The 24,002-nt window shown below is 50.2% G+C and overlaps 1 protein-coding gene across 2 annotated transcripts; it reads left to right on the top strand.

The window, feature by feature from the left end:
* Window positions 1-266: 266 nt before the first annotated feature.
* Window positions 267-23,561, top strand: GRIPAP1 (GRIP1 associated protein 1). 2 transcript variants are annotated; one of them, XM_038587378.1, is made up of 26 exons: window positions 267-363; window positions 2,281-2,347; window positions 2,489-2,550; window positions 3,544-3,570; window positions 4,395-4,502; window positions 7,649-7,799; window positions 8,847-9,031; window positions 9,236-9,283; window positions 10,794-10,825; window positions 10,931-10,978; window positions 11,109-11,208; window positions 12,936-13,013; window positions 13,224-13,316; window positions 14,107-14,241; window positions 15,286-15,381; window positions 15,670-15,882; window positions 16,021-16,134; window positions 16,922-16,999; window positions 17,130-17,225; window positions 17,351-17,407; window positions 17,499-17,598; window positions 19,115-19,245; window positions 21,151-21,273; window positions 21,391-21,484; window positions 22,267-22,421; window positions 23,332-23,561. In XM_038587378.1, exons 1-26 carry the CDS (start codon window positions 322-324, stop codon window positions 23,422-23,424), a joined length of 2,526 nt encoding a protein of 841 aa, XP_038443306.1. In that variant the 5' UTR covers window positions 267-321; the 3' UTR covers window positions 23,425-23,561. The 2 variants fall into 2 exon arrangements, with proteins under 2 accessions (XP_038443306.1, XP_038443307.1); XM_038587379.1 differs by lacking the exons at window positions 267-363; window positions 2,281-2,347; window positions 2,489-2,550; window positions 3,544-3,570; window positions 4,395-4,502 and adding an exon at window positions 7,324-7,452.
* Window positions 23,562-24,002: the final 441 nt, after the last annotated feature.

Below are 24,002 nucleotides of genomic sequence, written 5' to 3'. Positions count from 1 at the left end.
GGGACTTTCTGTCGGCAAACACTTCCCTAGCGACGAGTCCACCCATGACACCGGGAGGCCACAGTATCGCATCACAATGGGTGGTCTATGAGAGCTCAAAAGCCAGGTCAGATGACCTAGTTTGCGGTAAAACATTAAATTTCAATTCACCTGACCTGTCAGTTTCACTCTCTTCTCTCCGGCTCCAAAGTACTGAACTTCTGGAGTAGACTCCTTCCCCTCCATTCCTGGCCAGTGGTTTGATCCGCCCCGAATCCTGACAGGAGGGACGAACTGCGTCTGCGCAGAAGGCTGTCGGGGGGGGGGGGGTGGGGGAGGAACATGGCGCAAGCTCTGTCTGAGGAGGAGTTTCAGCGGATGCAGGTGCCGCTCGCCGGGGAAAAGACCACCGCGCTAGGCGATGGGGGGCGGGGTAGAGAGAGGTCGTGCCACCGGCTCTGAGAAGGGGTTGGTTGGGGTGGACCTTGAGTCTAAGGGGTTGGTCTGGAGAAGGGAAACTGAGGCTCTAAGGGGTGAAACTGTTGTATTCCAAGATATTATTGGGCTCTGAGGGGTTGCCGTCTGTGAGCTTTGTGGGCGGAGGAGAGAGTCCTAGAGTGAGCGATACCTTACTCAGACCTGGAGGGGACGACACCTCTGGGCCCGTGTGGGGACACCATGGGCAGGGGATGATAACATTGGGTTTTGAGGGAAGGAGATCTTGAGAGGGCGAAACCATTTTGTCTGGAGAGGAAGGAAGCAGACGTTGGGCCATTTGCGTCATGGTGGGGGGAGCCCTTGAGAGGGCAGTACCATTGCCCTGTGGAAGGTGGAAATGTTTGTGGGAGATACCACTATGCCAGGGACTTAGGAAAGACCCTACATGCTGTTATTGTTTATGGGAGGTGGATATCTTGTGTGAGTGCTGGTAGTGGATCCTAAGAGGGGGCAGTACCTTTGAATGATCAGGGGTGGTCCCATTAGGCCTGGGTTGAAGAGGACCCTGAATGGGTAATACCATTAATTCCTGTGTTGGAGAGAGGACCAGAAGAGGTTAGAGTGACACCTTGGACCACACGGAGGGGAAACCACTGGGCTTTGGGGAGATACCCCAATTGGGTACCGTGACCACTTGATTCTTTTGGGGACGACTCTGGAATGGGATGAAAGGCCAGAGTAGGCCCTTGTTGAGAGAGTTCTTACTGGGGAAGACCATTGGATTTTGTGTGTGTGTACAACCTGTAACTTGTGCCGAGAGATCTAAGTGAGTAAGAATAATCCAGCTGGCCCACCCAAGGCTTTGTGGAGGAGAGACCCTGAAGGATGTAGGACCATCCCATTTGGATCATGACTGGGGGGGTCTTGAGGGATGTGGGGGGCCTTTGAGTGAGGAAAATTTATTTAATTGGGCCATTAGTGAGGGAAAAAACCGGTTGGCTATGACAGATATGGCTTCTATGTGGGTGCCAAGCGTGTACAAATTGGCTCAAGACAGGGAAAGACAGATTATTGGGTACAGTAGAGTAGTAACAGGGCCAAGGGGCTCTGTAGGGGCCAAGCCCTTTGACCTTAAGCAGACCACCAGGGAGGTGAAGGCTGGTCCCATGGAAGGAGGGAAAGATCCTGGTGGGGTAAGGAATAGTAGGTTTGGGAAGAACAGGGCTGTTAGGAAGGGGTAAGCTGTTTGGAGTGGCCCATACTTCAATTTTCCCTTAATTCTTAAAAGGGATCTGGATGTGTTTTGAGAGCTTTGTGGGTGAGGACCCCAGGCAGTCCCCAGCTTAGTGTAAGTTAGACAGGAGAATACCAGGCCCTGTTCCCCTGAAAAGAGGGAGGAATGCAGGCCCCTATGCCCCTATACTCAGAGGCCTCCACGTCTGGCCAAGAGGATCAACAACACTCTTCCATGACAGAGAGGTAGTTAGAACAATGTTTAGTGTCTGATGAGGTCAGCCAGGATGAGGAGGGAGAACTTTATCATTTAGGCATGGGGAACCACAGAACATGTGGGAACAAGAACCTGACTGGATCAGTACTGTTGTGGCCTGAGTGCAGAGTGAATTGGAAGGGGAGAGATGGAAGAATGAGGCTAGCTGTGGTTATAAGTTGAGCCAGAGAAGGGGGAACAGGGGCTGAGGGGCTGGAGGCTCACTTAGGATACAGCATGCTTGGTCTTAAGGAGCAGCTAAAGAGGCATGTGGAGGGTGGTAGGGTCCATGGGGCTCAGGGGATTGGCTTCCTCTTGGTGAAAATAGGGGCACATTCCTGACCAAGTTGTTTCCTTTCCCTTCTTCCCCCAAGGCTCAGCTCCTGGAGCTCCGAACAAATAACTATCAGCTTTCAGATGAACTACGCAAGAATGGCGTTGGTGAGCCCAGAGGGTCTCATTAGATGGGGGTGGCTTTGGAGGACAGAAGCCAAGGGAAAAACACCTCAGAGGCCTGGCAGGAAGACCTTTCAGCTTCCTGCCCCTGACTGAGGCTGAGACTCCCTGCTTTCCCCCCACCAGAGCTTACCAGTCTTCGACAGAAGGTCGCCTACCTGGATAAGGAGTTCAGCAAAGCTCAGAAGGTACCTCCCTTCACCCACTCGCCCACCCATGCTTCCCTGTAGCCAACTGACTCATTCATCTATCCAGTGAACAACTACAGGGAAGCAGGCCTAATGGTACATGCTGCCATTAGTCATTCAAAACGCTCTCATGGAAGTCTCTATAGTTTGCTAATTTTATCTAATCCTGCTTAATTATCAATTGATTTTAATTTACTCTTAATGCATTTTCTATTTCAATTATTCAGTCTCATTCACTGACTTCTAACTACATAGTAACATCCGTAGGTGAATCTGCCTTGAATCTACCTTCTATTCTTCACTCACACTTCTACCTTGTGCTCTCACATCCCATCCCCTTCCTGGTCCTGTTGGTAAAGTGAGACTAGACCTACCTCTCAGATGGTCTGAAGATGAAATAGCATATAACCTATTATGGTCCCTCAAGGCATTAAAGGCTTTCAAAGGAAAGCCTCTTTCTTCACTGCTCTGTCCCTACACACAGTTCAGTGTTATGTACCCTATAAATATTTGTTAGATGTAGGAACATATGGTACAGAAAATCTGGCAGTCAGGAAGCTGGGCTTCTCTGTGGTGGGGTGCTGATTGCCCCACATGGCAGTGCCCTCAGCTGCTCAGCAAAGGAACAGCAGTTTTCATGGTACATGAGAAGGATCCACGTAGATGCATTTGGACCACTGTAGCAATGCACCCACAGTTTCTGAGCCTAGAGAATCAGCCCATGAAGGGTTGAATACTAGTGCTTAGTATTGAATACTAAGGTTGAATACTCAAGTGCTTAGAGGAAAGCGTGTAAGCAGGATGCATTCACTCACTCACTCACTCTCATTATTCCTGTGGACTATATATTTCATGCAAATTCTGTGGTTGAAGACACATCCCCCAACCAATCATCATTGCCCCCACCCCCGACACTTGCCACAATGTCTCCATACCCTAGTGAGGGAGTCCATCTCTGTTCACCTTATCTCTCTTCCCACCCCTCACCTTTAGGCACTGAGCAAGAGCAAGAAAGCTCAGGTAAGGGGACCCATGGTGGGTGAATGTGTCTGGAAGTCTGAGGGACGATATTTCTGTATGCTGGGATCTCCTGGTACTGGCCTTTCTTTCTCTGTGTGTGCACTTGCATCTGTGTCTACCTCACTGCCATGTGTCTGTATGTCTGTCTTTATTTTCCTGTGCTTGTCTCATTCCGTGTCTCTTTGTCATTCCTTCTCCCTTTCTGGCTGTCCTCTCTGAGGCTCTCTATGCCTGCCTTCCTGTTCCTCTCTGACTCTTGCTTCTCTCCCCAACGTTCACTTTTTCTCTCCCTCACCTGTTCCCATCTGTCATCATTTCCCTTTTCTTCTTTCCCTTTCTTTCTCTCTCTGACTCCTTGTTTCTTTCTCCCCCCTCCATTCCTTGTCTCTTCCTGACTCATTTCTTTCCCTGACCCTCTCTCTCTTCCTTCTGTCCTGTTCTCCCTCCCATTGATCTTTCTGTTCCTATCTCTCTTCCTGCCTTTTCTTTTTTCTCTCTCACTCTTCCATCCCTCTCTCCTTCCCTATCCCCCTTTCTCCTTCTCTCTCTTCCTCCTCTCTCGCCTCTTTCTGTCTCCCCTTCTCTTTCCTCCCACTGTCTCCCCTCGTGTCCCTCTCTCCTCCCATGTGTATCTTCCCTTCTTTCTACCCTCTCATGTCTGTCTCTCTCCTTCCCTGTATCTCCTGATTTCTCCCATCTCATTGTCTGGGCCCTACGTTCCTCCCCTCACCCTCCACCGTCATTTTCTCCCTGTCTGTTTCTTTGCCCTATCTCTCCATTTTTTCTGTCCTTATTCGAGACCTGGCCCATGTCTGTCACTGCAGGAAGTCGAGGGGCTGCTGAGTGAAAATGAGATGCTGCAGGCAAAGCTTCACAGCCAAGAGGAGGACTTTCGTTTGCAGAACAGCACGCTTATGGCAGAGTTCAGCAAGGTGCTGGTGCCTGGGACAACCGAGGGGGATCCAGGGGGATCCGAGGGGTAGGGGCCCCTGGGCTGAAGCTGAAGGGCAGCTGAAGGTGGTGGACAGAGGCTGGCCCTGGATCACTGTCCATGGTGCTGAAGCAGATCCTGGATCTGTGCTGGGGGGGTGGTGATTTGACAAATGGGGCCACTCACTATGCTGGGATTAGAAGGCTGCAAGCCTTGACAACAGCTGGTTCCAGACAAAATCATTTCTTTCTTTAAGCTTCAAGTCCCCCTGTGTATATTTGGGAGATGATGCTAGGGAGTTCCAGGTTATTGGAGGGTCTTAGGTAAAGTTCCTATGCTTAGCATGAGACAGAAAAATGTCTTATTTTATTTTTTTTAAATATTTTATTTATTTATTTATTCGTGAGAGACACACAGAGAGAGAGAGAGAGAGGCAGAGACACAGGCAGAGGGAGAAGCAGGCTCCATGTAGGGAGCCAGATGCGGGACTCAATCCTGGGACTCCAGGATCACACCCTGGGTTAAAAGCAGGCGCTAAACCACTAAGCCACCCAGGGATCCCCTAGAAAAATGTTTTAGCTGCTTCCCTTTGCTCTTCCTTTCCCTTCATCTGATATAACTCTGGGGTTCTAATTCTTCTAGATAATTCATCCCGGATTGGATAATTCTATTTCTTCAATGATTATAGTGTCCTGGCTGTTTCTAAACCTACTGGGGAGTTAGAGATATTGTCTGTTGTTGTTTCCTTATCTATCTTCTATGTCCATGGTCAATAAGTCTCTAAGGTTTTAGTGTTTATTTAAGGAAAAAAATCTTTATGGCAACAAGAATGGTATTTTCAGGACTCCATGTGAGAATGTAGTACTTAAGATCTTAAAAAACAAAATATGAAAACAACCTTTAAACAGGTACAATTTCAAAAGAGGTGATTTAATAACTAATAGTTAAGAGCCATTAGACCTAGATTAAACTCTTGGCTCTACCTTTTACTAACTGTAACCTTGAGCAAGTGACTTGACCTACCTGCTTCTTGTTTCCAAGATGTTTAAATTGGAAATGATAATGATGCCACCCGCATTGCAGGGACTTTTATGAGGATTGAATGGATTAATATCTGTAAACAACTTATAACAGAGCTTTGTAGTAGTATTGGCTATGTAGGTATTAGCGACTCATAATATTCTTTTATTATTACTGATTCGTTTTCCCTCTAAAATATTTTTTGACTACCTAAAAATCTCAGAATCATCCTGTGGCCCTGCTCTACCTCAGCCCTTACTACCTCTTATCTGTTCTATTCCCTCAGCCTTCTTGCTGTTCTCCTTGATTCTAGTTTCTCCTACCACCTTATGCCCTAGAGGTTCTCCTGACTTGCAGGCCTTACCGCATCACTCCTTTAAGCAATAGCTCCAAGTGGGTCCTTGACCCTGACTCTTCAGAGCCCCTGGTTCTCACATAATAGCTGACCCCATTGCCTCACTTCTCACTGCTTCCTGCCTCCAGCCTCAATGATATTGTGGTTCTTTTAGGATGAGGCAAAGACAGGCATTCCTCCATCAATCCAGCTTGTGTTTCTCAGCACCTGCCCTGAGCCAGGCACTGGCCCAGGTATAGAACCTCCTTCATAATCCCCCTCCTCCTCCTGGGAACCAGAAGTGCTCACAGGCCTGCCTCTACCACTTTCTTGCCAAAATATTTCAGCTCCATTTATTCTTCAGTAAATAGTTACTGAGCAGCCCTGGCATGCTTTACGTCCTGGAAATAGTTGTGAACAGCACAACATGGCTCCCACTCTTGGGTAGCCTACATTCTGAATGTGGGATGAGGAGAAAGATAATGCATTAGAAAAAAATAATAGAGGTGCCTGGCTGGCTCAGGAGCATGCAGTTCTTGACCTTGGGGTTGTGAGTTCGAGCTCCATATTGAGTATAGAGATTACTTAAAAATAAAATCTTAAAAATATAATGGTACAGACGATTGACAGTTACACAGTGCTTACTGCCTACCAGGTCCTATTCAATGTGCTCTACATTACTCATTTATTCTTACAATGAGCCAGTGGGATATCATTAGTATCCCTACTGAGCAGATAAGGAAAACCAAGCCCCAGAGAGATGAAGTAATTTGTCTCAAGACCACATGGCTAATAAATGGCAGAGTTCACAGCCATTTATTAGCTGTGAAACCAAGCAGGCTGGTTTCAGAATCTGTGCTTGTGACTCGGTGTTATAGAACAGAGTGTAATTGTCAATCACAATCTATAATCCAAGTATTTGCAGAGCTTTAAGAAATTAAAACATACTTGGTCAATTGATTTTTTTTAATTTTATTTATTTTTTTTACTTGGTCAATTTAATTGCAATTAGTACTAGGTAAGGAAGAAATGAGCAGAGTGCTGTGCTAGAGAGTGTCGGAATTTCTATGTTGGGGAAATACTTCAAGGGTGACATTTGAGCAGAGCACTGAAGGACGCAAAGGAGCCAATCATGTGAATAACTGGATGAAAGGAATAGTGTTCTGGGTAGAAAATATCCCAGGCAAGAGAATAAAAATTCTCTGTGAACCTCAGTATTCTCATTTGAAAATGGAGACAGGGGATCTTGTCAGGACCGCTGTGAGAACCCCAGGAGTTGAGCAAGGGGCTGGCCTAGTTTTATTTGCATTGTACATTTCTCCAAAGCTGAGGGCTGACGATGAGGGGCTGTGGGCAGCACTGCCTTTGGAAATGTCCTGAAAGCTGTCTGTGGTGTCCAGGCACCCAGACACAGACACTCTCTCCCACCTCACAGAAGAGGTCTGTCAGTGGGCCTGTTTGTGATGCTGACATCCTGGACTAGCAGCTTCTGGTAGGAGCCTGCCTGGGGTCTTGGATTACGACTATGAGGTTGGCATCGGGCAAGCAGAAAATTCTCAATGTCCTCAATCCTCTGACTCTGCCACTTAACAGATAGGTGAATTTGAAGTTATCTGATATTTGTGCCTCAGCGTCCTTATCTGTGAAGTGGGGATAATGAGTATCGACAGCACCTACATCACGGGCATTATAGGAATTACGTGAACTGTAAGGTGCATTAGCCAAGCACTATGTATATTGCAGCAAATATTGTTCTGATTCCCCGCTTCTCTTCTCCTTCCTCCCCTGCTCAGCTCTGCAGCCAGATGGAGCAGCTGGAGCGGGAGAACCAGCAACTGAAGGATGGAGCTGCCAGGGCAGGCGCTGCCCCAGCCGGGAGTCTTGTGGATGGTGAGCTGCTGAGGCTGCAGGCAGAGAACACAGCCTTGCAGAAGAATGTGGCAGGTATAAACAGGCCCCTCTTGGGGATGCGGGAACCTCGGAGATTGAGCAGGGTGTTTCCCCCTGGAGGAAGGGGTAGGGCTTCAGAATGAGGCTTGGCCCTGCCATGAACCTCTGTATAACTTCAGACAAGCCATTTCACCTCTGAGCCAAAGCTTCCTCATCTACAGAATGCTTGTGGTTATGTCTGCCACCTGGAAGATTCCAGTAGAGTTCAGATGATGAGTGGTAACTTTCTGAGTTGGGTTCAGTGCCTGGTACCTACCAAATGTTACAGGTTAGCAGATTGAACATCAGAAAGGAGCTGTTTGCTAAACAGAGAAAGTGAATGAAGGAACTTTCAGAAAACTCTGAGCCCAGATTGTCAATGGGGTCTGGGATGAAGGCTCAAAGAAACCTTGGTAGAGTGTGGGAGGGTCCCAATGTGGGGATGTTTGGAGAGTTGCTGGGGCTTGTGTGGTGGGTTGTATTTCGGTGATCAGGAGGGAGACTTTGTAGGTTGGGTTGAGGATTAGGAGGTTATAGAATTCAGCTGTAAGTAGCAGATAGAGGATGGTAGGCGGCACCTTGGAGGGCTATGGGTGGGGCCTGGGGTGCAGGGAGTGGGGCTCAGGAAACCAGCTTGGACTGATTTGATGGTAGACGGGGTTTCAGTGGATGGTGGGGCCTAAAAGATTTTTTTAAAGGTTTTTGTATTTATTCATGAGAGAGAGAGAGAGACAGAGACACAGAGACACAGAGACACAGGCAGAGGGAGAAGCAGGCTCCATGCAGGGAGCCCAATGTGACACTCGATCCCAGGTCTCCCGGATCATACCTTGGGCCGAAGGCAAGCGCTAAGCCACTGAGCCACTCAGGGATCCCGTAGGGCCTAAAAGATTTATGAGGAGTGTGGATGGGGCTGAGCCTTTGTCTTGTTGGCTTTTGGTCATTTGGGGCAGGGTCTGTTCTACCTGAGGGGTCCAAGGCCCACTTTTCCATCTACTTGAAGCATGGCAAGGGTCTTCAGAGACCACCTCACCCATCATATACTTATGTTCTACCCACCAGCCCTGCAAGAGCGCTATGGGAAAGAGGCTAGGAGATCCCAACCTGCCAGTGAGGGCCAAGGAGACCCCCCGGGGGGCCAAGCCTCCACCGTCCCAGCCCCCATGCCATTGGCGGAAGTGGAGTTGAAGTGGGAAATGGAGAAGGAAGAAAAGAGATTGCTCTGGGAGCAATTGCAAGGCTTGGAGGTGAGTCTGACCCTGTTGGGGCTGGGGTGGCAGGAGGCAGGCAGGTGCCCTAGGTCTGCCTATGGTCACATGGAGATGTCTGTGACATCACCAACATCACCAACTCGTGGGCTGATGGATTAGTGGGGCAGGAGGGCAGGGGAAGGCACAAGCCTTAACTCCCCTTTTGCTGATATTAACTCTCTCCCTCCTCCTTCCCCACAGAGCTCAAAGCAGGCTGAAACATCCAGACTACAGGAGGAGCTTGCTAAGGTAGGGCTGAGCTTTCCCTGGACTTTCTCCCCACCCCACTCCCCACCTACCATGCTTCCCCTGGCAGGGTATAAGGAGCAGAGTACCTACTCCATGTCAAAGCCTTAGTTTCATCATCTGTGAAATGGAGAAACTCACATTTATATCTGAGTTGCTTTCGACATGGAAGAAACTAAGGTGGTTCCTCTGTCTTGTGGATGGCAAGCCCCATCTCTCCCTCCTGTGTCCTCTCAGCTCTCCTGGTTTATCCATCCATCCAAGCATTTATAGACTATTGGCTTTTTTCTAAAAAAAATATTTTATTTAGGGCAGCCCTGGTGGCCCAGTGGTTTGGTGCTGCCTTCTGCCTGGGGTATGATCCTGGAGACCCGCAATCGGGTCCCACGTCAGGCTTCCTGCATGGAGTCTGCTTCTCTCCCTCTCCTTCTGCCTGTGTCTCTGCCTCTCTCTCTCTCTCTCTCTCTCTCTCTCTCTCTCTCTCTGTCTGTCATGAATAAATAAATGACAAGCTTAAAATTTTTTTTAATTAATTAATTTATTCATGAGAAACACAGAAAGGAGGGGGGGTAGAGGCAGAGACCTAGGCAGAGGGAGAAGCAGGCTCCATGCAAGGAGCCTAATGTGGGACTCAATCCCAGATCCCAGGATCACACCCTGAGCCAAAGGCAGACGCTCAACCGCTGAGCCACCCAGGCATCCCTAGACTACTGGCTCTTAGGAACTGGAGACCCAGTGATGAGGCAGACAATAATGATCCTGCTTTCTAGGCCTTCTGCCCTAGCCATTCTTTTTTTAAAGATATTTATTTACTTTATTTTTATTTATTTTTAGTTTTTTAAAGATTTCATTTATTTATTCATGAGAGACACATAGAAAGAGAGAGGCAGAGACACAGGCAGAGGGAGAAATAGGCTCTAAGCAGGAAGCCTGATGTGGGACTCGATCCCAGGACTCCGGGATCACGCCCTGAGCCAAAGGGAGACACTCAACCGCTGAGCCAGGTGTCCCAAGATTTTTATTTATGTCTTAGATAGAGCCAGCAAACAGAAGCAGGGGGAGCAGCAGGCAGAGGGAGAGGGAGAAACAGACTCCCCGCCTGATGCATGGCTTGAACCCAGGACCCCGGGATCATGACCTGAGCTAAAGGCAGACACCTAACTGACTAAGCCACTCAGGTGCCCCTGCCCTAGCCATTCTATGATGTGGCTGTCAGTCGATATGTTGGGGGCATGAATGCTGGCTTTTGGAGCCTGAGGGAGCTAGGTGGAGATCATGTTGTTGCCATTGACCACCTGGGCAACCAAATTACTTAATCTTTCTGAGGCTCAGTTTCCCCATTTATAAAACCAGTAGTCCTCGCTTCTCAGGACTGTTTTGAGGATTCCACAAGATAACATAAGTAACTCCAAGCTTCTGGAAAGGACTTAGTGAAAAATGTCTATAACTACTAAATTTATTTTTGTCTTTACTAAAATGTTATCACTTGTCTGTACCCCCACCCCTTCCCAAGCTCTCTGAGAAACTGAAAAAGAAACAAGAAAGGTAAATTTCTTTGCTTCCTGAGACAGGGGCAGGGGCTTGCGGGGGGACCAGCTGGGAAACCAGCTTGTGGAACTGACCCATTTATGTCTGTCTCTCTGTGCCCAGTTTCTGCCGTCTGCAGACAGAAAAGGAGACACTATTCAACGACAGCCGGTAACTAGCAGGGGTGGGTGTATATCCAGACAGTGGGGACAGTGCCCAGCAGAATTGTCTGAAGACCACAGAGGCAGAGCTGGGAGATAGGGCCTCAGGGCATGGTCACCATGCCCCCCATCATCCCCAGGAATAAGATTGAGGAGTTGCAGCAGAAGAAGGAAGCTGATCTCAAAGCCCAGTTGGCTCGCACTCAGAAGCTGCAGCAAGAACTCGAAGCTGCCAATCAGGTGAACAGCTGGATTCTGGGATTGCTGGGATAGAGGCCAGGGCTGGGAGTCCAGGGAACACTGAGGTCTACAGAGACTAGTTGGGGAATCCAGTAGTTCCTGTGTTGGAAATATAGGGACTGGGTGGGTCCCAGGGACCTCCAGGAACTAGGAAAATGGGAACTAGGGAGCCCCGAGAGCTCTAGGAGTTAGCCTATGAGTCTGTATGAATCAAAGATCTCAGGGGGTGCTGAGGACTTGGAGGCTGTGTACCACAAGTTCAGATGAATCTGAAACTGCTGGGGGATTGGAGACAGGAGTCTGGAGAAATCTGTGGTCACTGAGGACTTGGACCAGGAGCTGGAATGAACCTGAACTCCCTGGATGTTGGGTGACTTTAAGACCTATGGGATCTGGATAGATAGAACTTTCAAGGGTAGACAGGTGGGCCTGGAGGCTAACTGTATTTGAGGCCTTCAGGGTATGGGGGCTGCTTTGTGGGGCTGAGACAACTAGAAAGTTGGATCACTTGCTCTGAGTGATCCTAAGACCTCTGGACACTATAAATAAAAAAAAATTGGTGAGTCTAAGACATCCAGAGACTGAAGCAAAAGTCTAGGTGGGGGCAGCCCAGGTGGCTCAGCGGTTTAGTGCCAACTTCAGTCCAGGGCGTGATCCTGGAGACCAGAGTCCCACATCGGGCTCCCTGCATGGAGCCTGCTTCTCCCTCTGCCTGTGTCTCTGCCTCTGTGTGTGTGTGTGTGTGTGTCTCTCATGAATAAATAAATAAAATTTTTTTAAAAAGTCTAGGTGGGTGTCAGGCTCCTGAGAGTTAGGGGCTAGGGAACTTTAAAGCCTCCAGGCTTACCTCCTAAGGCAGGTGAGTCTGAGATCCGTTGGATTAAGGGATACAATGGTTTGTGGGTTTAAGCCCCTGAGAGCTGGGGACAGAGTCTGGGTAAAACTGGGTCTTCAGTTACCTGTGTCTGAAGATTCCCAGAGATTGGGGACAGAAGTGGCAGGTGGGGGGGTGGTTAGGAGCTGGAAACTAGGAGATTGTATGAGTTTGAGACCTCTAGGGTTTGGGGCTCTGAGTTTGGGTGGGCCCTGTGTGTGACTCTTGGGAGCTAGAGACACAGGGATGGAGTATATCTGAAACCCGTGGGTGTTGGGGTCAGGAGTCTGGGTGAAGCTATAGCCTCTGGAGGCTAAGTGTGTCTGAGAATTCTGGTGCCTCCAAGCCAGAATCTGGGTGAGTGTGAGCCATCTACGGATCAAGGGTGGGGTGAGTTTGAAATCCCCAAAAGCTTAGGGTTTGTTTTTTTTTAGATTTTATTTATTGATTCATGAGAGACATGGGGGGCGGGGGAGAGAGAGAGAGAGGGAGAGAGAGGCAGAGACACAGGCAGAGGGAGAAGCAGGCTCCATGCAGGGAGCCTTACGTGGGACTCAATCCTGGGTCTCCAGGATCATGCCCTGGGCTGAAAGCAGCGCTAAACTGCTAAGCCACCTGGGCTGCCCAAGCTTAGGTGTTTTTCTAAGATTCTTAGACCTGGAATACAGGGTCTGAGGCCCCTGGGGTAATGACTTAGAATTTGGGTGAGCCTGAGTCTGACAGCTGGGTAGTCTTAGGACCCTCAAGTGCTGGAGACATGCTATCAGGTGGTCAGAGAGGGAGTCTGTACAGTTACATGCTCCCCAGGAGATGCTGAGGTCTGTAACGGGTTCCCCTGACCTGTTCCCTCCAGAGCTTGGCGGAATTAAGAGATCAGTGGCAGGGGGAGCGCCTGGAGCATGCAGCAGCTCTGCGAGCCCTCCAAGATCAGGTACCTGGTACCGGGCAACTTCTGGGAGGTGGAGGGGTGAGTAGGTGGGGGGCAGCCTCTGCAGGTATTGTACAGGCAGGGAAGGCCCCAGGGGATTGTGTTTCCCATGGTAGTGGTGCATGTGCACTCATGTGCTTCCTTTCTTGGCCATGGGTGGGTCCTGTCCCTCTGTTCTGGATCCACTCTCACATGTTTTGGGGATGGGGCCAGGTATCCATCCAGAGTGCAGATGCACAAGAACAAGTGGAAGGACTTCTGGCTGAGAATAATGCCTTGAGGACTAGCCTGGCTGCCCTGGAGCAGGTATAGGATACTTGGGAGCTGTCACTGATCCCTCTCCAATTTCCCATCTCTTTCTGCTTCTGATCCACATTAGGGCAGGGCAGTCTGGACCTCATGCTGTTCTGCCTCTGTTTCTGTTTGATCCTCAGGTTCTCCTTTCTTTCTTTCTTTCTTTCTTTCTTTCTTTTCTTTCTTTTCTTTCTTTTCTTTCTTTTCTTTCCTTTCTTTCTTTCACATAAGCAGCAGGAGGTGAGGGGCAGGGAGAGAGAGAGAGACAGAGAATCTTAAGCAGGTTCTATGCCCAGCATGGAGCCTGATGCCGGGCTCGATCTCACAACCCTGAGATCATGACCTGAGCCGAAATCAAGAGTCAGATGCTTAACCAACTGAGCCACCCAGGTGCCTCTCTCGGCTTCTTTTTCTGATGGTTTCCACCTCTCTTCTCTCTGGCCACCCACCCCTGCTTCTCTCGCGTTTTCTAGTTTCTCTCCAGTAAAGGACAAGAAGTGTACTAATCTTAAGTGTTCATTCAGTGAACCATATCTACCTGTTGGTCTGTCTATCTCCATGTGGCTACCACCCAGATCGAGATTTAGAGCATTTTCAGCACCCCAGAAGGTCTCTTTTGCCCTTCCCAATCAATATTTCCCCAGAAATAACCACTCCCCTGAAATTCTTTCTCTTTCCTCCTGGCTCTCTTCCCGCCTGCCTTCTTGTCTCCCCAGAACCGGGAGACTCAAACCCCTATGTCTGGCCCTTGGGGGATGGGACGGCTTTTCACTCTGCTTCCCATCACCCCCGTTCATCCCAGATCCAAACAGCAAAGACCCAAGAACTCAATACACTCCGAGATGAGAATGCTGGGCTGGCAGCTGATTTGCAGCAGCGGCAGACTGAGTATGAGGAGCTCATGGGACAGAAAGATGACCTCAACTCCCAATTGCAGGTGACCTCTTTAGCTCCGACCTGGCTTCTCCCACTTCCCTCACACTGGCTCTGTGGGATCCTCCACAAGGTGCAGGCAGGAGGACTGTGGAGTTGGGAGCATCTGGGTTCCAATCTGGTCTCCTAACTTATTAGTACCTTGGGTCCCAGACCATATTTTCCTTCGCTGAGACTGAGCCTCTGCAGTTAGACAGGATAGCCATTTCTGAGTCCATGGAATCAACTGGAATCACAGTAGATTAGGTTAAGTAAGATAAAAGTTTAGATCTCTCTCATAGAAGTGTTCAGGTGGGTTGTCTAGGGATGGAATGATGGCTTTGCCATGACCCAGGTTTCTTCCACATTGCTGCCTTCAACTCAAGACTTCTGTCTTGGTAGCCAGGATGCTTGCCCAGGCCCTCCCTTCATCATGTTTGTTTTCCATCTGGAAAGAAGGAGGAAAGAGGGATGGTCCCAGCATGGCCCTTTCCTTTCTGAGCATAACCTATGTTATCCTCACCACTTCCACATCTGGAAATTAATCATATGTTCACACCTCACCACAAGGTAGGCAAGGAAAAGTCACCTTGACAACCCTGTGTGTGTCTAACTATGAAATTTCTTGCTAGGGTCAGAGGGAAGAATGCAGAGAAGGCTGGGGAAATTGCTAGCAATGTCTGCCCTGTTTCTTATCTAGAAATAGAGAGAACAATACCAATTTTACTGGGGTTAAGGGAGACCTGCCTACCAGAGGTGTCCTGGGCGACAATTGCCTCCCAGAGGCTCTTTTTTTTTAAAAGATCCTATTTATTTATTTATTTATTTATTTATTTATTTATTTATTTATTTATTTATTTGAGAGAGATAGTGTGTACAAGTAGTACAAGCAGGAGGAACAGCAGGCAGAAGCAGAGGGAGAGGGAGAAGCAGGCTCCCTGCTGAGCAGGGAGCCGTACACAAGGCAGGGCTTGATCCCAGGCCCTGGGGATCTGGGATAGTGAGCCACCTGGGAGCCCCCCCACCCCAGGCTCTTGATCAAACTCCTTTCCTCTGTCCCCCTCATTAGGAGTCATTACGTGCCAATAGTCGGCTCTTAGAACAGCTTCAAGAAATCGGGCAGGAGAAGGAGCAACTGACCCAGGAACTACAGGAGGCTCGGAAGGTGGGCAGCTCTGGAAGGTGGGGAGCTGGGATGGGGAGGGATTGGCCCTAGTCCGTGGGAAGGGAGCAGGTATGTGGGCCAACATCATGGGAACAGCAAAGGATGGAAAGTGACCAGTGCCATGTGGCTAGGTGAGTGACTCAGCTAGTTCTGGGGCTATGGGAAGGAGGCACAGTTGAGCCTATTCCTTGGGGCCTGGAGAGAGCAAGGTAGGCCTTGTCTGATGTTGAAGAGGATAGCTGACTGGCATCCTCCCCCCTTGCCCACACTGCCCCTTCCTGCCACCAGAGTGCCGAAAAGCGGAAGGCCATGCTGGATGAGCTGGCAATGGAGACACTGCAGGAGAAGTCCCAGCACAAGGAAGAGCTGGGAGCCGTCCGACTGAGGCATGAGAAGGAGGTGCTGGGGGTGCGTGCCCGCTATGAGCGCGAGCTCCGAGAGCTTCATGAAGACAAGAAGAGGCAGGAGGAGGAACTCCGTGGGCAGATTCGTGAGGAGAAGGTGGGTGGGTGGGTGATAATGTTTTTCCATCCCCAAAAAAGGGAGCACAGCATCACTGATGGGGCTAGGGGATAGTGTGGCTGTGGTGCCCACCCCTCCACCTGCCCCACCCCACCATGACGGTCTTCCTTCTCCCAGGCTCGAACACGAGAGTTGGAGAATCTCCAGCAAACGGTGGAGGAACTTCAAGCTCAGGTACATTCTATGGATGGAGCCAAGGGCTGGTTTGAACGGCGCCTGAAGGAGGCCGAGGTAAGTCAGTGCCTAATGAGGCACCAAGGACTGTTAGGTGACACCCATGCCACACTAGGGGACTGGGGGTGGTCAGGCCCCAGAACATTCTGAAACACTCTGGACTCAGGTCTCCCTGCAGCCTCACCAGCTCCAACAGCAGCCTTCATGGGATCAGGGGACAGTCAGCAGTAAGGTAGACTGTTGGAGGCGCAGATTTGAAAAGACAGCCCTGCCTTCTGAAACTGCTTCTGTCAGGAAATTATTGTAATATCCTGATTTTATTTGAACAAGGACTTTTACTGCCAGTTTGGGGGAACACTCATAATAGTACCTAAGAGGAAGTATCCTGCAATAGGGAAGAGCACAGAGGCTGGAGGGAGTCATGATTTGTCTGGGTCTGAGTCCTGGCTAGGCCACTTGCTAATAACTGTGGGCAACTTACCTGGCCTGTGGCCTGTTTTCTTCATCAATAAAAAAAGGGATAATAATAGTATCTGCCATGTGGGTATTATGGGAAGATGATATAATATGAGTCAATGAGCGTAAAATCCCTATAACATTCCCGGCATGCAGTAAGTGATGTGTTATATTTTGTTAGAACAAAACCAAATCAGATGCACATGTCAGTTGGTGATTTAAATGGCGCAGCCTCTAGATGTGCCACTCCTGTGTACTGCCTAAGGGCACACAGTACTCCGTGTGGGGGTGTCTTCTGCATGCCTGCAGGCCCCTGCTGCCATCGCACCCTGGACTGGCCGTGCCGTCCTCTGAGGGGGCCATGGCCAGACAGAGACTTGTCCCGTAGGAATCTCTGCAGCAGCAGCAGCAGGATCAAGAGGAAGCCCTCAAGCAGTGCCAGGAGCAGCACTCTGGCGAGCTGAAGGTACCCACTGCCTAATGGTGTTCTCCTCTCTCCTGGGAGGGCCGGGCTCTGGAGGGGGTGCCGAGCCCTGGGGGTGGGGTGGGGAATGGATGTTTCCCAGGCAGAGGCCTAGCTTCCTCCTGGTTTGCAGAGCAAGGAAGAGGAGCTACAGGGCCTGCGGGATCAGCTCCAGCAAGCCCAGGAGGAGCGGGACTGCCATCTGAAGACCATCAGCAACCTGAAACAGGTCACTTGCCCCTCCAGGGGCCCAGACACACCCTGGGCCGTGGTGTAGTCACAGGGCAGAGGTAGGGAAGGCCCAGCATGCAGCCATCCTGGCAGCCTCTAGCTGTGCATTTCGTTGGCCCACAGGAGGTGAAGGACACAGTGGACGGGCAGCGGATCCTGGAAAAGAAGGGCAGTGCTGCGGTATGATGGGGAGATGGTCAAGCATGCCCCTGCCTCCAGCCTGTGGGACCACTGGGCCTCAGCCTGCCTCTGTCGCCCCTATTCCCCACAGCTCAAGGACCTCAAGCGGCAGCTACATCTGGAGCGGAAAAGGGCCGATAAGCTGCAGGAGCGGCTACAGGACATCCTTACCAACAGCAAGAGCCGCTCTGGTGAGGGGCCTGGACTCAGAGGGCAGGACAAGCGAGGGGTGGGATCGATGGGCAGGGGCGGGGGCGAGGGGCGGGCTTGGGCCCTAGGGCCAGAGCTGCTTCCTGCACCTGCTATGCTGGGCTCCCCTGCACTTTCTGCCCCTCTTGAACTTGGTCTGTCTGTCTCTCTTTCTCCTGCTCTCTGCCTTGCCTTCTTCCGTGTCTCTCCTCTGTTTTGATCTCTCTGTGCTGTGTCATGCCATCTCTCTCTCTCTCTGTCTTTCCCTACTTTCTCTCTCCTTTTCTTCTGCTGCTATTTTCTTCTTTGTCCCTTTAACACATTCTCTCTCCCGTTCATCCCCCCATTTTTGTCTGCATCTTGGCTGGATCTTCACAACCCTCTCATGCACATCCCCACACCTCACCAGGTATCTCTAAATCCCCTGTATCCATTCTCTCATTCTGTAAATGTGGACTGAGCCCATGTGCTCACATCTGGGGTCCTTGATAGTAAACCCCCTGAAATACTGTCCTCCAGGAGCTCCTAGTTGAGCTAGGGAGACAGACTTACATTCAGATAGCAACACTGTGGCGTTATCACATTCAGCTAAAATCCATGTTCTTTCTGCCACTCTAGGCAGAAGATAAAACAAAAAACCTTGGGTTGCTTTGGACTTTTTTAAAGAAGGAAATGGCCTATAAATATGTTTAAATAAATAGATATAATGTAGTGGTGAGGGCTCTGGTGCATCTCCCATGTCTCAAGCTCAGAGAAAACTTGCTCCCTTGTCCTCCCCCTGCAGCCATAAGCTCTTGCTGGAGATCCTTGGAGAAGGGATGTCAGCCCTTCTCCCGGATACCGGGAAGCAGCTGCAAGAGTGGAAACCCAAGCTCAGTGGGCCTGTTTTAAGTGACATGGCAAAAACGGATGCATCTCTCACTCCATCTCTGTGTCTCTGAGGCATTCTCTCTCCTGAAGTCACCTCCCTTTATAAAGGAGTTTTGTTTCTGTTTTCTACACATTAGTGTACAAATCAACAAGCAGATTCCAGTGGTCCTTGTCCATAAAGAAATGCCGATTTAGGGTCACGTTTACATGTCTGTCTCCATCTTTTCTCCCCCCTTGTCTCTGCTCGGACTTGTGTCCTCTCATCTGCTGTGGCTTGCTGTCTGTCTTGGTTTCTCTTCTGCGTGTGGTCTTGCCCCCAGGCTCTCTCCAGCCTTGGGTCCTCTTTGTATGGACCCCGAGTCTGAGTGCATACATCCCTTGATGCCCATATGTGTCCACACTGCCCACTCCTTCCCAGCCTCTTCACCTTTGTTTCTCTTCTGGCAGATGCGTTTGCCCAGAGAGGCAACTTTTCTTTTTTCTGTTTCTGCCTCTCCTGTCATACTGTCCATTTCCACCTTTCCCATGCCCCAGTGTTACTTTACCTCATTCCATCTCTGTCAAATCTATTTCTGCCTCTTCCTGCCAGTCGCTGCCCTGGGACCCTAGGGGATTGGGGCTCAGGTTTCTCTTCCTTCTCTACCCAAGGCCTTGAGGAGCTAGTTCTCTCAGAGATGAACTCACCCAGCCGGACCCAGACTGGGGACAGCAGTAGCGTCTCGTCCTTCAGCTACCGGGAGATTTTGCGGGAGAAGGAAAGCTCCACTGTTCCAGCCAGGGTAAGGGGCAAGGAAGAGCTGACAGCCCAGCTTCCCCTACCCAAACTCTGGGATCCTCCTTAGGCCCTCCCTTGTAGCCATCTGCCTCTCTGGGCCTAGCATACACATTTTCTTAGCAACTTTTCTCTAAGCTTGACAGCTCAGATTCAGATTGCCAAATTGAGGATAAGCAGATTATTCTCTCTGTCCCTCTGCTCTCTTATCTGTGATGTGAGCTAATTCCACCTTTCCCGCTGTCATAAAATATGTAGCTTATAGCAGGTGCATGATCATGTAGGAGGTCCTTTTATCCAACTCACAATTATCACTTGCTTACTTTCGTCTATTGTGTCAGCTTCCTGGCCAGCCACTTTTATTTGGAAATCCATAAGTAGTATGTGTACCGTGTAGAAAAATTTTAAAAACACACACATGCAAGTTTTTTTTAATCCAAAGAAACTACCTCTTCACCATCCAGAGATCACCACTATAAACCCTTGGTTCAATACCCTTCTAGATCTTGCTCTCTTTCTTTTTCAAAAAGATTTTATTTATTTGAAAGAGAGAAAGAGCAAGTAGGGGAAGAGAGAGAGGGGGAATCTCAAGCAGACTCTGTGCTGAGTATGGAACCTGACGAGGAGCTTGATCTCATGACCCCGAGATCATAATCTGAGCTGAAACCAAGAGTCAGATGCTTTAACTCACTGAGCCACCCAGGTGCACTTCTTTCTTAAACCTTAATGAAATTATAAGTAACCTGTTGATCAGCTGATCTTTATCCTCCCAATTTCTTAAATTTTTATCTCATCTAGTACTTAGACCTTAATCGTATTTCTTTGGTTGGCCCTAAAATGTCCTCTATTGGGCAGCCCCGGTGGCTCAGCAGTTTAGCGCCGCCTTTGGCCCAGGCTGTGATCCTGGAGACCCAGGATCAAGGCCGCTTCGGGCTCCCTGCATGGAGCCTGCTTCTCCCTCTGCCTGTATCTCTGCCTCTCTCTCTCTCTCTCTCTCTCTGTGTGTGTGTGTGTGTCTGTCATGAATAAATAAAATCTTTTTTAAAAATGTCCTCTAGGGATCCCTGGGTGGCGCAGCGGTTTGGCGCCTGCCTTTGGCCCAGGGCGCGATCCTGGAGACCCGGGATCGAATCCCACATCGGGCTCCCGGTGCATGGAGCCTGCTTCTCCCTCTGCCTGTGTCTCTGCCGCGCTCTCTCTCTCTCTGTGACTATCATAAATAAAAAAAAAAAAATGTCCTCTATTGCTAGTTTTATGAAAATCAGCATTCAGTTTCAGAGCACATGTCACATCCGGTTGCTTTATGTCCTTTAAGTCTCTTGAGTCTAGTGTGGTCACTTTGTTTTTCATGACACCAACCTGTAGAAGAAACCCACCAGGTGACCTGCAGAAAGTGTCCCACCTGTTGTGTTTTCCTGCTGGTTTCCTAGTGGTATTATTTAGCTTGTTCCTCTGTCCTACGGTTTTCCTGTCAACTGGAAATAAAACCTCTTATGCTACAGCCTCTCCCTTCATCCTCTCAATGAGGAAATAATGTGGTGGTTCCTTTTTTTTTTTACAGATTTTATTTATTCATGAGAGAGAGAGAGAGAGAGAGGTAGAGGCAGAGACAGAAGCAGGCTCCCTGTGTGGAGCCTGATGACGGGACTTGATCCCAGGACCCTGGGATCATGACCTGAGCCAAAGGCAGATGCTTAGCTGCTTAGCCACCCAGGTGCCCCAAAGTGGTGGTTCCTATGTCCCCCTTTAGGCAATGGGAGACCCAGAGTCTCCGTGGGTGCTGAGACTTGCCTACAGCCCCTGTTGCAGAGCCCACCTTCATCCTGCCCTGGCTTCCTCTTAGCCCCTGATCCTGTCTGGGGCAGGCAACAGCACTAAGCCTGGACTGGCCTCTCCCATCCTTTCCCTGCAGTCCTTATCCAGCAGCCCTCAGGCCCAGCCTCCACGGCCAGCAGAGCTGTCAGATGAGGAAGTGGCTGAGCTCTTTCAGCGCCTGGCAGAGACACAGCAAGAGAAATGGATGCTGGAGGAGAAGGTGCTGTCTGCCTGCTTGTCCTCACTTGGCACACCCTTGGAGAGGAGGCTGGGGCGGGGAGTGGGGAGGTCTGACTGGGCCCCTTGTTACGTGTAAACATGCTGGGCTACCATGCAGGTGAAGCACCTGGAAGTGAGCAGTGCCTCCATGGCGGAGGACCTTTGCCGGAAGAGCGCCATCATTGAGACCTATGTCATGGACAGCCGGATTGGTCAGTACCTTCTCACCAGCCTCACCCCTCCCCCGAATCTGGCCTCTGACCTGCCTCTTCCTCTCCTCCTTCCCCACTGTCTCCTGTCCTCTTGCAACTCAGCAAAAGTACTGACAAGGCCACAGCTGCTAGAGGGGGTGGGGAAGAGCAGGCCAGGCCTGTCCCTGTGTGTGTCTGTCTCTTACTTCCACTCTTCCATTCTGTCTGGGTATCTATCATTGCTCCATTCTCCTTTCTCCAGCCTGGCTCTGTCTCTCTCTCCCTCCTCTCCTCTCCCCATCTCTTCTTTCTGTCGCACCTCGTCATCTAGTATCACTGTGGCTACTGCCTGTCTCTCCTGTGTCTCCTCTGGAAGTCTTCATCCTCAGCATGTAGGACCCTTCAAGGGTCCTTAGCTCTTCCTCTCCCTTCTTCCACTGTATCTCCTCTTTTTCCCCCTTCCCCATCTTTGTTTCCTTTGTTCCTTTCTTTCAAACCTCGTCCTATCCCCGTTTCTCCCTTCTTAATCAGAACCACGCGGACTATGAGCTGACTATGCACTCTGTGTTTTGCATGCTATCAGAGACATTTTTCTAGCTCTGCTAGTTGGTGATTATCCCCATTTCTCAGGGCCACACAGCCAGTAAGCAATGGCCAGGTTTCACATGGCAAAACCTCTGCCTGCTACGTCACACGGCTTCTCCCCCACCTTTCACCCCCACTCTCTGTCTCCCTTTTCTGCCCCATCTATGTTGTCTCTCCGGCTCTGCCGAAGGGGTGGTTCTCAGCCTGGGCCCTTGCAGATGTGTCCGTGGCAGCAGGCCACACAGACCGCAGTGGGCTGGGCAGCGTTCTGAGAGACCTAGTGAAGCCAGGCGATGAGAACCTTCGGGAGATGAACAAGAAGCTACAGAACATGCTGGAGGAGCAACTCACCAAGAATATGCACTTGCACAAGGCGAGTGTGGCCTACCAGCCTACCCATCTCTCTATCTAACCACCTGCCTCCTTCACCACTCAGCCCCATGGGTCATCTGCCAGCACCCAAACCCTCCTCTCCCGCCCTACCCCCCCCACCCCATTCACTGAGCACACCTCCATCCTCACCTCCCCATCCTCCAGTCAACTCACTTGCTCTCACTTTTGTCTTTCACTGTTCGTCCACACATCTGTTCGTGCACACAGTCAGCTGACTTGCCCATCAACCCTGCCTTACTTGCCCATCTGCCCCCTACCCATCTAATCATCTGCCCCATGTCTTTCCACCCATTTCCTGACATACCTCCTCTCTCTCTCTCTCTTCCCTACTCATCAGTCACCCCTTTTCTTACCTTTACCCACCCACCCAGTGACCTGCCTGCCTACCTGTTATCTTCCATCTGTCCTCTGAACCATTCATTTGCCCACCTGTTTGCCTACCATGGTCCACCATGCATCCACCCACTCATCTACTTGCCCATCCTACCCCCCAGCTATTTCCCCCATTTCTGGGGGAGTCAGAAAGGATGCAGACCCAGCCCCTGCCTCTGAGAAGTAAGCTTACCATTAAGTAGAAAAACTGGTGGCAAGGTGAGGGTTGTAAACTCTGGCCACACCACACACAGCAGGTGATCTGCTCCCATTTCCATATTCCTAGGTTCCCTTCACCTGGGAGGCTCCCTATTTCCCCCTCCCCCCACCGGCCTCCCACATCTTTTCCATGTCCAGCCCACTGCTGAGGCTCTGTGAGCCTCTCCAGATACCTTCCTGTGCCAGACTAGACATAGCTGGGCATTGATTAATGAGGTGAGAAGGATAACACCCCAAGTTTAGTGAGGGAGCTTCCTCTGCTGCTTTCTCTAGTCCCTGATGGCTTGTTTGTTTCTTAGGACATCGAAGTTCTCTCCCAGGAAATTGTGCGGCTCAGCAAGGAGTGCGTGGGGTCCCCTGACCCAGACCTAGAACCGGGAGAAGCCAGCTAAAGACCTGCGGGCTGTACCTGCTCCCTCCCCTCCCCACCCCCCAGGACACCATCCCCTTGGGCTGTGGTGGGAAAATGGGGCTGCCACCAAAATCAAATAGGTTGGGAGACTGGACATTAAAGGGGTTGAAGGCCTGATGGCTGGTGTTAGTGACCCTGTTTTAGGGCAGAAGCCCCTGGGGAGTGGGGATCCTGAGGGGAGGGGCAGGGATTTCTCGTCTTTCTTGGCCCTGGCTCCCAGAGGCTTTTGCCTTCATCTCTGCATGAACTCTCCCTCCCCAGAGACCAACTGTTTTTTTTATTTTATTTTATTTTTTAATTTATGTCTGGAAGCCTGGCTACCCTGCATTTGGGATTGGGGATGTTGGGTGGGGCGCAGTCCGTGTTCAGCATTCTAACAACATGTGTGTGTATGTGTAAAGGCTGCAGCCAAAATACCATCTGGCCAGATGGGCCCACCCACGGACTGTCTACTCTCATTCTTTTCAACCAGGAGGGATGTGCTGGGGATGGGGAGGTCACACCATTGGAATGGGGAGGGAGGTCTGCAGCTGCGATTTTACTCTTTCCCCTACCCTC

The sequence above is a fragment of the Canis lupus genome, chromosome X (assembly GCF_011100685.1).
Source record: "Canis lupus familiaris isolate Mischka breed German Shepherd chromosome X, alternate assembly UU_Cfam_GSD_1.0, whole genome shotgun sequence".
NCBI lineage: Eukaryota > Metazoa > Chordata > Mammalia > Carnivora > Canidae > Canis > Canis lupus.
This window is presented reverse-complemented; position numbering and strand designations above follow the sequence as displayed.

Excerpts from the sequence above, each read along its gene's own strand:
- GRIPAP1 (XM_038587378.1), top strand. The coding sequence starts at position 322 with ATGGCGCAAGCTCTGTCTGAGGAGGAGTTTCAGCGGATGCAG. Across the intron at positions 9,032-9,235 it reads AGCAATTGCAAGGCTTGGAG|AGCTCAAAGCAGGCTGAAAC; the intron begins GTGAGTCTGACC and ends CCTTCCCCACAG. Across the intron at positions 10,979-11,108 it reads ACACTATTCAACGACAGCCG|GAATAAGATTGAGGAGTTGC; the intron begins GTAACTAGCAGG and ends CATCATCCCCAG.